Genomic DNA, 16556 nt, shown 5'->3' on the forward strand with positions numbered 1-16556 from the left:
TGAGTGTCATCACACTTTGCCATCGGGCTTGAGAGAGTGTTGCGAGCGATGGTGAATACCAGAAGGTAGGCGGGCTTAGTCGATAGTCCTTTGAACACCACCACCTGTTGTGAGCCAACCGACTGCTGCAGACCAGGAGAGGAGGTTTATATGGATATGTCACTATGTACTGGATTTTTGTGAGTGCAACCTTTTATCCTTTTAATGAATTTTACTATTAAATGGAATTACACTAGGGCTGGCATGCACTTTATTTTGCTCTATGTTAGGGTATTTCATTTTCTAAATTAACATTTTTGCCGACTTTGCTTATGCCCCGAGTCTGAGAGATGTAAAATATATATGCAAAATTTCAAGAAGATTGATTTAGAGGTTGCACACTTTCATCTGGTTTGTAAGAAAAAAAATAAGATTTTTCAATGTTAATTACTTTTATTGGGAAAACTACAAATCACAAGCAGCGGCGCTTTGCGGGTGGTTTTAACCCTTTTTTTCAGCCACTAGCAGGGGTTAAAACTGCCCCGCTAGTGGCTGCATACCGCCACTAAAATGACGGTAAAGCGCCGCTAAAAATAGCGGCGCTTTACCGCTGATGCCCGCACCGCCCCAGTGTGAAAGGGGCCTAAGATTCAAGTAAAGCCGCGTACACACGGGGCGGACTGTCTGGCCAACTTAGTCCGTCAGACAATCCGACGGACAGTCCGTCATACTTTCGAATGAACGGACTTGCCCACACACACCACTTTTTGAGCGGACTAATACGGCGTACTAAGTCCGCCATACTATCCGCCCTACTTTTGAAATGAACGGACTCGCCCACACACGCGGAGGAAAGTCCGCTCAACATGGGGGGGGTCTGGTACGGCTCAGGAGGGGGGGCGCTCGCTCGCCCCCCTTTCCTGGCCGGCCGGGTAGCGTGCTCGGACAAGGGTCTGTTGTGGACTTGGTGGGGACCCCCACGCTGATTTTTTTCGGCGTTGGGGTTCCCCTTTAAGTCCATACCAGGCGGCGGGGCCAGCGACGTCTCCTTCGCGGGCCCCGCCTACCTGGATACCCGCTCGAAATGAGCGGACTTTTCTCCGGGCGGGAAAAGTCCGCTCATTTCAAAAGTACGGCAGACTGGCACACACATGGGCGGATTGTCCGCCGAAATGCGAGTCCGACGGACAGTATTACGGAAATTCCGAAATACTTAGTCCGCCAGACTGTACGCTGAAAAAGTCCGCTGAAGCCCACACACGAGCGGACTGTCCGCTGAAATGTGTTTCGGCGGACTAAGTAGGCCAGACAGTCCGCCCGTGTGTACGCGGCTTAAGACTACACAAGCCTCTTGTATTTAGCTTTCAAAATCCTTAGTAGAAAAAAAAGCAGAAAATACAATCTGAAGAGGATGTTGTTGCAAAAGCAGTGTTGTCCTCAAGAACTGGATAGCTGCCAGTTTCTGTTTCATAGATATTACAAGCTGTTGTAGTTTCGTTTCTCTTTATTGACTGGCTCAGTGTGGGATTTATCACCGGGGACAAAAGCTAGCCGTGTGTGTGTGTGTGTATATATATTTATTTATTACCAGATTCCTCCATCCACACAAACCAGGTGGATGGATGAATTTCCCTATACCAGGATATTGTATTATGACAGCTCTCTCTTTTAACAGATATCAATCAATCAACTTGTGTTGAGTGGGGAGGGCCATATACTAAAAGGTCTCTGCTGAATCAGCCGAATTTCGATGTGTCTATGGCCTGCTTTAGTCATGTTAAAGTTTTAATGGGTCTTAATAACCGTAAATAGTTTCCCTGCAGGCAGGTAGAGGGTCTCAACATCAGTGTTGAAATTAAAACAGACATTGAAATTTGAACAGATCCAATGTGTGCGTCTTAGGCCCCTTTCATTCCGATTGGGTTCGCCTGTCTGTTTTTCAGGTAGACCCGATCGGACCAGCTATTGTTCTCTATGGGGCAGTGAATGTCAGGCAGGCAACCGTTCTGATAAATTCTGATAAAAACAGATGTATGGCAATATGTTCGCCATCCATCCAGTGGATCGGATGACAATCGGATGGAAACGGACATTTAGTCTTTTCCCATCCAACCGCCCCAAAGAGGAGAGCGGACCTGTCATCCGCCTGCTTTGCGGGGTCAGCAGGGAGATCCAATTCTCAGATATAATGGCTGCATTGGTTTTCTTTTGGCTTTCTTCTATTTTCATCTGATTGTCTCATGCAGATATTACAGTTACAGGGATGAGACAAACCACTGTACACTGGCAGGAGTGTTTACAATGATCAGCTTTTATTTATGTAAAACCTTTATCCCAAAATCTTCTATTACATCTAACACTGCATCTGAAAAGGGCCTGAAAGCTGTATTAAGCGCAAAAGCAAACATTTACTGGTCTGGCCAGTAAGTGTTGTATTTTAAAAAGTGGCTCCAATAGTCTAGGGGTTGTCTTTTTTAAGACTTATTGCTTGTAGAACTTGTAACAGGAGAGTAGTGTCTTTATGCTAGGAACTGATGGGGATGGCCAGAACTAAGAACCAATAAGAAAAATTGCCACTGGCACGGGTCCTCCAAAATAGCACATTTATGTTCTCCCCAGCCACTTATTGGGCACACCTCCTCGGTGATTGGCTGCATCACAATACTGTAGATATTAAAGCTACCCATTTAACTCTCCCAGCCCTTATGTTCTGGAAGCCTAAGGGAGGTCAAACCTGCAACCTGTGAAATTGAGAAGTTAGAACAGCCCAAAGAAATCAATAGCTGCTCCAATGTTTACAGAAGCACCAAAAAGAACTAAATGTGCATATCATCCTAGCATCTAGATGGGAAAAGAGGAAAGAAGGGGAAGGGGGAGAGAAAGGGGAGGGTGGAGAGAAAAGGGAGGAATGGAGTAGTAAAGCAACCACCTTTGGACAGCAGCATTGTCAGTCTGGGGGGAGCATAGTGTTCTTGCAGATTAAGCCCTGGTTCACACTGGAGTATTTTGACATGTGATTTGACATGTCAATCGGTGGAAATTACCATCAATGGCATTGTCCTAATCGACGCGCACCTCATTTGCAGCGCCGCACCAATTTCAAAAAGTCGTTTCTGTACTACTTATTGCGATTTCGGGTTGCAATTTACATTGACATCTATGCAGAAATTGCGGCCAAAATCGGGACTGGCATGCAGGAGTGAAATCGTGCAAGTTCAACTGAACTCGACGGCTTCATTCCCGCAGCTCAGTGTGAACCCGGGCTTAAATGGACTGGAGTAACAAATTCAAGCAGAACTCCAACTGACACTTTATAAGCAGTTACAGCAAACATTTTTTTCCCTTTTGAGATAAAGGTTTTACATAAATAAATAAAAGCCGATTCTTGTGAACATCCCTGTTGGTTTAAAATGTTTTTCTTTTTTTTTTCAATCCTCTAACTGCTACTTCTGATAAAGTAAGTTGAAAAACAACAGGCATATTGGCTGGATCATCAGGTCAAAATAAAGAAAAAATGTCTAAAAAATATAACAAATGCAGCCATCACATCTAAGAATTGGCTGCAACTGAACACATTTTTGTTTTTGGTTTAATACCACTTTAATGCTCTGTGATTCTTGGCATTTGCACACGTTCGTGTTTTGGTGAACAGCTCCTCCCTACTCCCTGTTCAGTATAATTTTCTTATTTATAATTGTTCCTCTGTTCTGATAAATCATTCTAGTCTGCAGCTGCCTTGGGGACAAGAACAGAAGGTGACAAGATGAGTGAGTATTAGAATTTACTGCCGTCCAGGAGGGTTTATCACCTATCGGGTTATAACACAGATGTTTGGGTGCTAGTACTGTTTTCATATAATAATTGTGGATTCTTTTTATATAAAGACTACTGTATTATGCTGCTGAACTCATTCAGGGCTGGTTCACACCAGATGCTTTCTGGAGCATTTTAAAAATGCATCTAAAAAGGCATGCACAGTGTTTGTCATGTATTCTAATGGCTCTATTTCACACCAGTGTGGTCAGGTCCAGTGCTTTCAATAATAGTACAACCTTTCTCAGGCACCAGAATGATCACAGCTGGTAGCTATAGCTGCTGGCATAGAAATGAAAAAAAGCCAACAGGCTGGTTGTACTGAAGTTGGTCAATAGATCAACTTCAGTACATCTAGCCTGTCAATAGATGGATCAAATTCTCAATTTCAATTCATCTTAACCACTTCAAAAACAAGCCTATTTCTGACACTTGCTAAGTTAAAATCAGTATTTTTTTTTTTTTTTTTTTTTTTTTTAGAAAATTACTTAGAACCCCAAACATATATCATGCAATTTTTTTATGTTACACTGTAGTTGTGCAGCGGTCTTTTAAACCCAAAGAAAAAATACACTTTTTTTAAATTCAAAATTAAGAAAACAAAGTTAGCTCAATTTTTTTTCCAATAACAGTTCTATTAAAAATATTGTCAGATACAGCTTAAGTGCATTGCATAGTCATTATATTTTAACTTTGGCATTCTTTCTTGACTTACACGGCTGTGTTACTTCTTACTCAGTTGCTGTCTCTCTTGTAACTCGCTTAGTAAGTTAGAAACATGAGTCTTAAGAAGACTCCTAATAAAAGAGGAAGAAAATGAGAGAAAAGAGAGAGGGGAAATAGAAGGGAAGGGAGAAGAGAAGAAGAGAAAAAAAGGGAAAAAAAAAGGAGAGGGGGGGAGGTAAAGGAGGGAGGGGTTAGGGTGTGGTCAAGTCGAGTCAGGCTCTGGATTATGCTGTTCCTCCAGGCGGTGCCATAGCTCCCAGACCAAGTTATGTGCGTCCAGTCGGTCCCGGACCCTGGCCGTCATTTTCTCCATCAGTTTGACATCTTTAATCCTAGCATATAACGCCTCTTCGGGGGGGTGACGTTTCCAGTTAAGCGCTACCAGGCAGCATGCTGCCGTAAGGGCATGTCTAACCAGTTTTTTGTGTGGGGCTGGAATTCTCAGTGGCATGAGGCCCAGTAGAAAAAATTTAGGGGCGACCGGAACCACCCTTTCCAGCAGGCTAGCCAGCAATGGCTGTACTATGTTCCAAAAGGGAACTATCTGCGGGCATGCCCAATAGATGTGTGCCCCTAGCTCGCATGCAACACCAGCAGCGATCTGAACTGGCCGGGTATATAGCATGCAGTACATCTGGTGTCATGTACTGGATATTTTCCTTATATAATGTACAAATCAAACTCTTGGATGCCTGGGTCCATATGGCCCTCCATTGATCTAGGGATATCTCCTCCTCCAGTGCCTTCTTCCATTTAAGCATATAGTCTTGTTTGCCCATCGTTTCAACAGGACAGTATTTTATATATGTCAGAGATCAGACTTCTCTGGGCATTACCCTCCAGGATAAGGGTCTCAAAAGAAGTTAGGGGAGAGAATTGTAAATTTGGGGCAAATGTCAAGGCATAATGGCGGATTTGCAGATACCCGTAGAACACCTGTCTTGGTAGAACGATAGCAATTTACAGGTACGTGGGTCCACCAGGCTTCCATAGTGGAAGAGATGTCTCATGGCCCAGGGGAGGACATTTGATGAGTTAGGCTATCTGGCATTTTGGGATTGCAAGCAAAGGAGGTCAGGAGTGAGCTGTCCGAGGACAATTTGTGCTGTAGCTTCAGTGTACGCCACAACCTCCTGAGTAGCATCATTGGGCCCAGTAAACTTGAGGGGTCTACCTCTGAATCTGCGTTCCACAGCAAATTGTTTGGGTGGATTGGGGCTAACCATAGTTTTTCTATTTCAGTCCATTTATTATAAAAACGGAACATAAACCAGGAGGTTATCGCCTTTAGTTGCGCTGCTTGATAATACTTGATAAGATTGGGGAAGGCTAGGCCACCGTCCATCCGCGCCGCCTGGAGAACCGAATGGGGAATCCTATGTCTTTAGTAGTTCCAAATATACTACAGTAAGTCAGTTTGTAAATTTCGTAATTGGCTGTACGGGACTGGGATAGGTAGGGTTTGAAAAAGGTATAGACGTTTTGGGAGGATCGTCATCTTTACTGCAGCAATCCACCCTAGTAGGGAAATGTGGTGCTTTTTCCACTGCTGGAGGAGGGCCCTGATTTTATGGTAGAGTGGAGGGTAATTTTCCTGGTAGAGGGTGGAGAATTTGGGGGTGATGTTAATCCCTAGGTATTTTAGGGCACTGACTTTCCAACTGTAGGGGAAGTTAGTTTTCAAATGTTCTATCTCCCCTTTGGAGGAGTTAAGTGGAAGGGCCTCCGATTTGGACGCATTTATTTTATATCCCGACAGGACTCCGAATCGGTCTAGTTCCAGATGCAAGTTTGGTAGGGAGATTCTGGGTTGGGATAACGAGAGAATTATGTCATCTGCGAATAGGGATTCTTCGGATTCTTCCGGATGGTCGCCGCTAGGGGCTCAACACAAAGTGTGAAGCTCAGGGGAGATAGTGGACACCCCTGCCTGGTGCCGTTCCTCACCAGCAGGTGGACTGAAAGAGCGAAGGGAGTTTTAACCTGGGAGGAGGGGTTTCAGTAGAGGTGTTGGATTTGGCCTAAATCCAATGTGACGCAGTGTGGCGATCAGGAAGGGCCACTAGTGATGGACAAACTTCCGACGGGACGTTTCGCGAACGCGGACCGCGAACGCGGCCAATAGTTCGCGAACCGTAACGTTCGCGACGGGCCCCATTGACTTCAATGGGAGGCAAACTTTGCAAACCTACAGGTCAAATTTGCAGCCACAAAATAATTAATAGCTGTGCAAACATAGTCCCACCACATGGCCAATGATATAACACATGTATGAGGTGAATCTGGGATCGACAACACAAGCATTCTTTTTTTATATGGGAAATTGTTGTGACAATTCAGGACTGTGGAGCGCATGAAGGCAATGGAGGAGAGGGAAGGTCAGGGTAGGCAAAGAAGAGGGTGCAGGAGATGATCACCAGCAGCGTGACATACAGCAATGACACCTGCACCGTGATAGAGTCATCTGACACTAGCACCCTGATAGAGAGCACTGACATCAGCAGCGTGACATACAGCAATGACACCTGCGCCATGATAGAGTGATCTGACAACAGCACCGTGATAGAGAGCACTGACATCACCAGCACCATGATAGAGAGCACTGACATCAGCAGCGTGACATAAAGCACTCACACCAGCACCGTGATATACAGCACTGACACCAGCACCGTGATATACAGCACTGACACCTGCACCGTAAGCAGCCCCAGGAGGAAGTCAGCATAGCACAGGGATGGTGGGAGCCCCTCATAATGAGCATAGCACAGGGATGGTGGGAGCCCCTCATAATATGCACAGCAGAGGTACAGCCCCAGGAGGAAGTCAGCACAGGGATGGTGGGAGCCCCTCATAATAAGCAGCCCCAGGAGGATGTCAGCATAGCACAGGGATGGTGGGAGCCCCTCATAATAAGCAGCCCCAGGAGGAAGTCAGCACAGGGATGGTGGGAGCCCCTTATAATGAGCATAGCACAGGGATGGTGGGAGCCCCTCATAATGAGCATAGCACAGGGATGGTGGGAGCCCCTCATAATGAGCATAGCACAGGGATGGTGGGAGCCCCTCATAATGAGCATAGCACAGGGATGGTGGGAGCCCCTCATAATATGCACAGCAGAGGTACAGCCCCAGGAGGAAGTCAGCACAGCACAGAGATGGTGGGAGCCCCTCATAATAAGCAGCCCCAGGAGGAAGTCAGCACAGGGATGGTGGGAGCTCCTCATAATAAGCAGCCCCAGTAGAAATATGACCCTGCTCAACCTCTTCAAAGAGGAGGGTACGGGCATATAGTACGGTGTGCTTTTTTTGGACAAGGAAGTGAGCCAAATGAAGAATGTGTGCTCAATTAAAAAAAATTGTTCATAGACATATACATGGTCTACTGGTCACATGTGTTGAATTCCTCCGAGATCCATGCCTCATTCATTTTTAGAAATGTGAGGTAGTTAACACTGTCGTGAGCTAGGCGAGTACGCTTATCGGTCACGATCCCCCCTGCTGCGCTGAACGTCCTTTCGGACAGGACACTGGATGAGGGGCAAGCCAACAGTTCGATTGCAAATTGGGCAAGCTCTGGCCAGAGGTCAAGCCTGCCCACCCAGTAGTCCAGGGGTTCATCACTCCTCAGAGCGTCCACATCGGCCGTTAACCCGATGTAGTCGGACACCTGACGATATAGGCGTTCCCTGATGCTGGATCCGGATGACACCTGTCGATGGGTCGGCTGAAAGAATGACCTCATATCCGAAGTCACCAACACATCTTCAAACCGGCCTCTTCTTGCAGGCGCTGTTGGATTGGTACCCGCAACTCCTTCTCTGGGAGTGGGAATTGCTCCTCTGCCAGCGCACGCAAAAGCAGAATGCAGCATTTCTCGAAGCAAGGCCTGGAAGTGCTCCATTCTGCCAGCCCTCTGTGACGGCGGTAACATTTCCGCCATTTTGTGTTTGTACCGGCGGTCTAAGTACGTTGCCACCCAGTACTGGTCCTTGACCCTTATGCTTTTTATACGGGGGTCCCTATTAAAACACTGGAGCATGAAGGCCCCCATTTGCACTAAACTGAAAGCGGTGTGGTGGCCTGGCTCCTGCTCATCATCCAGTATAATGTCGTCCTCTTCATTCTCCACTCCCCATCCACGCACAACAGGGATCCCAGAAAGGTTTAAAGCATGCTCTTCTTGCTCTTCCTCATCCGCCCTGGCACCACCTCCTCTGACTCCTCTTCAGACTCCTGTTGTTCACTTGTCTCAGAGTATCCCCCCCTGGGAATTCATCCAGCATTGTGACTTCCTCATCTTCCCGCTCCTGCTCCTCCACAGCTTGATCAATGACACGACGCAATGCACGCTCCATAAAGAAGGCATAAGGTACCATGTCACTGATGGCGCCATGGCTGCGACTGACCAGTTTGGTCATCTCCTCAAATGGCCGCCGAAGTCTGCATGCGTCGCGCATGAGCAGCCACTGGCGCGGTGAAATAAAAAACAGCTCCCCAGAACCTGTTCTGCCGAAGAGTTCATACAGGTAGACGTTAACTGCACGTTTCTGCTGGAGCAGCCTATCAAGCATATAGAAGGTTGAGTTCCATCGCTTCGGGCAATCGCAAATAAGACGTCTGACCGGCAGATTGTGTCGCCGCTGAATGTCAGCAAGGCGAGCCATGGCCGTGTAAAATCTTCTGAAATGGGCCGAGATTTTCTTTGCCTGCCGCAAGATGTCCTGGACCCCAGGGTATTTGACAATGAATCGCTGCACGACCAAGTTTAAGACGTGTGCCATGCATGGCACGTGCATGATTGTGCCCTGTTTCAATGCGCTAAGCAGATTGGCACTGTTGTCACACACCACTTTACCAACTGTCAAATTGAGCGGTGTTAGCCACTGATCTGCCTGTGAACGCAAAGCTGAAAGGAGTGCCGGGCCAGTGTGGCTCTTGGCTTCCAGGCACAACAGACGCAGCACGGCATGGCAACGTCTCACCTGGCATGTCGAATAGGTTCTGGGGAGCTTGGGCGGCGCAGCGGAAGAGACATAGCAGCGGAAAAGGAGGAGTCAGCCGAGGAGGATGGAGGAGGAGGAGAAGAAGGGCCAGGCCTGCATGCAATCCGTGGCGGTAAAACCAAATCTACACGGGTGCCACGGGTTACATGCTTGACAGCCGTCAGAAAGTTCACCCAGTGGGCAGTAAAAGTGATATACCTTCCCTGCCCGTGTTTGCTAGACCATGTGTCTGTGGTAAGATGTATCTTGGCACCGACACTGTGTGCCAGAGATACATTCACTTGCCGCTGAACATAGCCATATAGCTCTGGGATGCCCTTCTCTGAGAAATACTTCCTTCCTGGGACCTTCCATTGTGGTGTTCCAGTGGCCACAAATTTGCAAAAGGCCTCAGAGTCCACCAGTTTATATGGCAGTAGTTGGCGGGCTATGAGTTCTGACAAGCCAGCCGTCAACCGTTGGGCAAGAGGGTTATCCGGCGTCATCATTTTTTTACGCTCGAACATTAGGCCCACGGAAGCCTGCCTTTTTGCAGAAAAACGTGAGCTTGGCGTGATAGAAGGTGGAGTGGTCGAGGCTGGACGGTGAGAGCCTGGAGTGTGGCTTTGTGTGTTCCGTTGCTCCCACTGGGCTCGGTGATGGCTGCTCATGTGCCTTCTTAAGGCGGTCGTCCCTAGGTGAGTGTTGGGCTTACCGCGACTAATGCGATGACTGCAAAGATTGCAGATGGCAACGCTATTGTCAGCAGCGGACACGTTAAAAAAAAAGCCCACACTGCGGAGCCATGTGCCGGTGTCCTGGGAGCGCGAGATGTGACCGTACATGGTCGATGACTCGCTCCTGATACATTTGCAGTCTGCTTTGTCCCTCCTGCGCAATGTAAGTTATTCCTGCTTCTCCTCCCTACCTGCTGGTCCATATCTCCCTCTGAACTCCCCTCCTCTTCCTCTCTTGTGGGCACCCACGTGACATCACTAGACACGTCATCATTGATGTCACCTTCCCCACTGCTATAAGTAGAGATCTCGGAGTAGGCAGCAACACCGGGGACCAACCTCCTCCTTGGGGTGATCTGGGTACTGTCGTCAGACTGCTGAGTAGCGGTTGTTGCTACCTCCTCTTCCTGATCCAATACCAAGAGTGGTTGCGCATCAGAAATGTCTTAATAGGGGGCGTGGCCTGGTGATGTGCTAGAGCAGACGTGTGCTCTGTGAGCTCCGAGGCCGACACCGAGAAGTATTCATAAAATCATCCAAAAATTCATATTTTTGCTACCTGAATGATGGGTCGGCGGACGGGCAAGTCTCTGCCCAAGAAAGGAGCCTCGACGGGGTCGATTAAGCGATTCCTTTCCGTGGAACCGGACGAGGTGGAAGAGCAGGACGACCTAGGCCGCAAGCTGCGGAGTAGAGTGGATTCCGCATCCCGCGATGGGCCGGACCGGAGGTCGCGCTCGCCCGAGTCCTCGGCGGGCTCGGGGGCTGAGGGTGAGTCACATCCTTCCGCCGGAGCGGCGCCGAGAGTGAGCGATCTCCCTACCACCTCCGATCTCGCCGCCATGCTTCTGAACCTCGAGCGGGTCATCAGGAAGGAGGTCTCCGCAGTTCGTTCGGATCTCTCGCAAGTATTGGTTCGTGTTGAAGAGTCGGAGCAACGTCTCGATCGCCACGCGAACGCTATTCGATCCCTCCAGGCGACTACACGTCAACTTGCCATTTCGCATCGTACGACCGTTTACAAGATCGAAGATCAAGAGAATCGTAACAGACGTAATAACGTTCGGATTAGGGGACTTCCCGAAGCGACTGGAGACGACGATCTGTTACCATCCGTTCGGGGCATTTTTAATAGTCTTCTGGGACGAGCACCTGACGCCCCTTTGAAGATTGACCGGGTGCACAGGGCACTCCGCCCACGCAATCTTGCTACAGATGTCCCACGGGACATCATTTGCTGGGTCCACCATTATCCTGAAAAGGAACTGATTATGCAGAAAGCTAGGGGAGCTAATCCGTTTGATTTCCATGGGGCGATGCTATCCTTTTTCCCGGATCTCGCTAAGGAAACCTTGGATCGACGCAGGGCCCTAAGGCCCCTCACGGAACTGCTCCGGGCGGCGTCCATTAAATATAGGTGGGGCTTCCCTGCGGCCTTGATCGCATCTAGAGATGGCAAAACCGCAATACTTCGATTTCCGGAGGAGCTGTCCAAATTCTGCACGGATATGTCCGTTCCTATCCCGGAACTACCTGGATGGCAAGAAGGCATCCCGCCCCTGCCCGCTGGGACCGATCAGGGATGGCAGAGGGTGAGCCGTGCCCGCCGTACTTCTGCACCTGACTACCGCCCTTGAAAGGGCATCCTACCCGTCAACTTGTTCAACTTGTTCAACTTGGTTACCTGTTCAGGACGTCTACTTGCATTTGTGGGACATACCGCCTGAACGTGACTGGGGGGGCTCCTTTTACTAAGTTTGTGCGAGGAAGCTGACCGCCTCTGGCGACAACGTGTTTTTGCAGGCCAGGGCTGAGTCACCCTTGGCCGTGTGGCCAGTAACCCGGTACCCCTAAGGGGCCCTCAGTCTGGATATGAACATCGCTGCTCTTTTGCCCTTTTTCTTTTTATTGGCGTGACATTTCTTCATCTTCCTCGCTGTGCCTGTGGAGCGTAGCTGACTCACGGTTCCCCTCTCCCCCCCCCCCCCATTGGGTATCTTACCGCCTTAGCTTCATACCAATATTGTTCTGTACAGGCGCTTTAGGTTTTGGATGATGTTATTTCTAGATTTTTCTGCCTAGGTGTCGGCACCGGACCGCGGGGCGCTGACTTGGACCTTTATGGTGTGGTTTGCGCCCGGCTGCCTGCGTCCCGCCTCCCCCTTTTTGAGCGGGGGCTGCCCGACGCGGGGCCTCGGCGTCCGTTCCCCTGTTGGGGTGGCGGGCGTGGGGGCCCTGTGGCGGCTACGCAGCCCGCTCCTGCACGGCATGGTAATGCGTGCACTAATGGCTGTTCTTCGACAGCACCTTTTTTGGTTCATTTTGTTTTTCCCACTAAGGTGGGGCCTTGCATTTTCTTGTTGCCTTTCTTTCTCCTTTCCTTTTCTCTTTCACCTTTTCTGTCTACTGCCTACACCCCCTCTGTTCCCCTCCCCCCTCTTTGGCGGCAGACCGCCTTGGTATTGTATTGATAATGTTGTGGTGATCGCGGTTCCTGAGACCCCATGGCTACTGTGAACATTGTATCTTTTAATGTACGGGGCCTTTACGCCCCAGGGAAGAGACACAATTTATATAGGGAACTGGACCGTTTGCGGGGGGACGTGGTCTTCCTCCAGGAGACCCACCTCACACAGACGACTCGAGTTAGGTTGCACTCACCACAGTACCCTACGTGGTACTACAGCCTCTCCGACATCTCTAAAGCCAAAGGTGTGGCCATCGGGATTCGTAGGGGAACCGCGTTCACGTTTGAGGAAATGTTATGTGATCCTGCGGGACGTTTTCTGTTTCTGCGGGGCACCCTGGGCAGCATGCAGTGTACTTTGGCCACCTTATACTCCCCTAACAAAAACCAGGTGCGTTTCTTGGCTTCCACACTTAGCTCCCTGCGGAACTTTGCACGTGGATGCATTCTTCTAGCGGGCGATTTTAATGTTCCCTTGGAACCTACTCTGGACACCTCTAGGGGTGGTTCCTCGCTTTCCGGCAGGGGAATAAGGTATATACGTTCTCGACTCCATGACCTACAATTGATGGATGTCTGGAGAATTGCTCACCCGCGGGAAAGGGACTTCACCTACTTTTCCCCGGTGCACCAAACCTACTCTAGAATAGATTTATGCTTCATTGATCACCAACACCTTCCGCTCATAGTGAAGTCAAGCATTGACTCATCCCCCATTTCGGACCATGCTCCGATTTCCTTAACCATTAGCGTGGCGTCCATACCCCTGAAGGCCACTAACTGGAAGTTGAACGAGGACCTCATAGCCGAAGAGGCGGATAAAAAGGTGATGGGTGACAGTTTGGAGTTTTATTTTAAGACTAATGTCAGTCCTGAAGTCTCACCGGGAGTGCTCTGGGAGGCCCACAAGGTGTATATTAGGGGAAAGTTCATAGAATTGGGTTCTAGGAAAAAGAGGGAGCGCTTAACTCAACAGTCCAACTTGTTGCGTGACATTACTGACTTAGAACGCCGACATAAGTTGAACCAGACTCCGGCCCTTTTCCACGCCTTAACGGAAAAACGGGAGACCTTGAAGTCTCTCCTTCATTTAGATCACAAACGTCGCGCGCGGTTGGTAGCTCACCGTTTTTATGAGTGGGGCGATAGGCCCAGTAGACTGCTGGCTAATTCAGTGCGACAGCGGAAGAATGCGGCGTTTATTGCCAAAGTTAAGACCCCCTCGGGAGACTTGGTGTTCGAGACACCCCGTATAGCCAAGACATTCAGGGACTTTTACCAGCGCCTGTATCGGGTGCACCAGGGGGACCATGATAGAGAGACTCGGGGACGCCTTATTGGGGACTATCTGGCCCGTGCCGCCCTCCCGAAACTCTCCGGGGAGGTTTTGGCTTCCTTGGAGGGGGAGTTGACGACTGCGGAGCTTCTGGGCGCCATGAAAGCTATGGCGCGCGGTAAGGCACCGGGTCCAGACGGCCTCACGGTATCATATTATAGAGCGTACGCTGACATACTGTTGCCGTACTTGACCAGATATGCTAACGTGACCTCGGACGGCGGGGACCTTCGCCCGGAGACCACTCATGCACACATCACGGTATTACCCAAGGAGGGCAAGGACCCTAGTGACTGCGCGAGCTACCGTCCTATTTCGCTCTTGAATATAGATGCGAAGATTTATGCTAAAGCCATAGCGAATAGGCTGCTCCCCCTGGTGCCACAGTGGATTTCACGGGATCAGACGGGATTCATCCCCGGGAGGGAGGCACGGGATAATTCTCTCCGCACACTCTCCTTAATGGCTTATGTGCGGCGGACTGCCCAGCCCACCCTGTTACTCTCCACGGATGCTGAGAAGGCGTTTGACAGGGTGGACTGGGACTTCCTTATGGCTACGCTGGCGCACCTGGGCATAGGTCCCACTTTGCGCTCCCAAATAGCGGCGTTGTACCACTGCCCCACAGCTCAGATACGGATTAACGGAACCCTTAGTGACCCCTTCACCCTATATAACGGCACTCGCCAGGGGTGCCCGCTCTCACCGATTTTATTCGCAATATCCCTAGAGCCATTTTTATCCCTTATTAGACAAAACCCGAATATACGTGGCGTCACCATAGGTACGACGGAACACAAATACGCGGCTTACGTGGACGATATTTTGTTCTACGTGCAACAGCCTCTGATCACCCTTCCAAATCTTATGTCCGAGTTTTCGGCCTACGGCGCGGTGTCAAACTTTAAAATCAATATGTCCAAATCGGAAATGTTAAACATCTCTGTACCCGCCAAACAGGTATCCCACCTGAAAAAGAACTATCCCTTTAACTGGCAGCTGAGTTCCATGAAATATTTGGGCATTCACCTAACGCCCTCACTAATCGTCCCTTTTCCGCGCTAACTTTCTGCCTTTGCTCAACACTCTTAGGTCCGATATCCAAAAGTGGTCCCAGCTACGACATTCTTGGCTGGGCAGAATTGGTCTGGTTAAGATGAACTTGCTGCCCAGGGTGCTCTTCATGTTGCAGATGGTCCCGTTTGGGATACCGGTGGGGTTTTTTACAATTTTGACATCTATAGTATACCGGTACATATGGAATAGGAGAAGGCCCAGGCTGAATAGAACACTCCTCATCCGCCCTAAGTGTAGCGGGGGTCTAGCTGTGCCAGACTTTAAGCTCTACTATAGGGCCGTTGTGCTGACCAGGCTCTCTGACTTGAAGTATTGCAAGGGCACGGAACTCTGGGTAAATGTGGAAACAGACCTTTGTGGAGCTGAACCTTCCACGCTGATGTGGATACCGAGGAAGTTCCGGACCCTTTTGCCTACCACGTCCCCACTCACACACTCCTCCTTGATGGTATGGGACTCTATCTGTAAGAGGTATGGCTGGCTGTATAACTCCCCCCTGATGCCCTTGGTGGGTCACAACTTTTTCCCACCGGGTAACATGGACCCTCAGATTCACCCGTGGCGGCTGGGCACTAACACCTATCTACATCAGTTCACCGGCCCATCCGGGGTGCTACCTCTTTCCTCCATCATGGGTGACTCCTCCATTTCCTACATGGACCGCTGGAAACATCATCAACTGTTGAACTTTGTTCGCATGCTCCCAAAGCCCCTGCGCACCCTGGCGGAGCTTACACCTGTGGAAACCGCATTTGCTGAACCTGACCCGATTGAGCGGCCGGTTTCGTACTTCTATCAGGCCTTGCTGTCCCTCACTTCTACGGGTACCCCCTCCTTCCTACGGTACTGGGAAAGGGAACTACAAATGGCGCTGTCTCCGTCCCAGCAGTCACAAATCCTAACACTGGCTCATGCCTCCTCTGGATCCTCTAAGACATCAGAAATGGCGTATAAACTTTTGACCAGATGGCACTACACACCGGTTGTTTTACATAGGTTCTCTCCCCAGTCCTCCCCACTCTGTTGGCGGGAGTGCGGGGAGGTAGCCACTCATGCCCATATTTGGTGGTACTGCCCGAGGATTCGCCCATTCTGGCTGGCGATCTTATACACAATTAAAGAAATCCAGGGGTGGGAGGTACCTAATGACCCGTGGTATGTCCTGTTCCATTGCACGGGGAGGCCGACAGGCTCTTACAAGAGGTCGATTACACCACATCTCTTAAACGCTGCTAAAACCCTCATTCCTCAGTTTTGGAAGCTGAAGACGATCCCCACCCTCCGGCGCTGGTTGCTCAACGTGGATACCACATATTACATGGAGGATATGACCCTTTCCCTCCGGGGTAAATCTGAGTTGTCAACAAAGATCTGGGCCTGTTGGGTTGCCTTTAAATATTCCTCGAGTTATGCAGCCATAATGTCTCAACCAGAGTGAGG

At 49.6% G+C, this 16556-nt stretch overlaps 1 protein-coding gene across 27 annotated transcripts in view; it reads left to right on the top strand.

Moving 5' to 3' along the window:
* Positions 1 to 3608: 3608 nt before the first annotated feature.
* The window catches only part of LOC143981910 (uncharacterized), a 161844-nt gene continuing 148896 nt past the window's right edge, over positions 3609 to 16556 (top strand). For 25 of the 27 annotated variants that reach the window (XM_077480124.1, XM_077480139.1, XM_077480127.1 and 22 more), the window contains exon 1: positions 3609 to 3746. In XM_077480124.1, coding sequence (XP_077336250.1) covers positions 3743 to 3746 — 4 coding nt within the window. In that variant the 5' untranslated portion in view covers positions 3609 to 3742. The remainder of the gene's footprint in view (positions 3747 to 16556) is intronic. The other 2 variants (XM_077480150.1, XM_077480156.1) reach the window with 2 other exon arrangements.

Source organism: Lithobates pipiens, unplaced genomic scaffold (assembly GCF_037356315.1).
Source record: "Lithobates pipiens isolate NorthernLeopardFrog02 unplaced genomic scaffold, aLitPip1_a1.2 Scaffold_16, whole genome shotgun sequence".
NCBI lineage: Eukaryota > Metazoa > Chordata > Amphibia > Anura > Ranidae > Lithobates > Lithobates pipiens.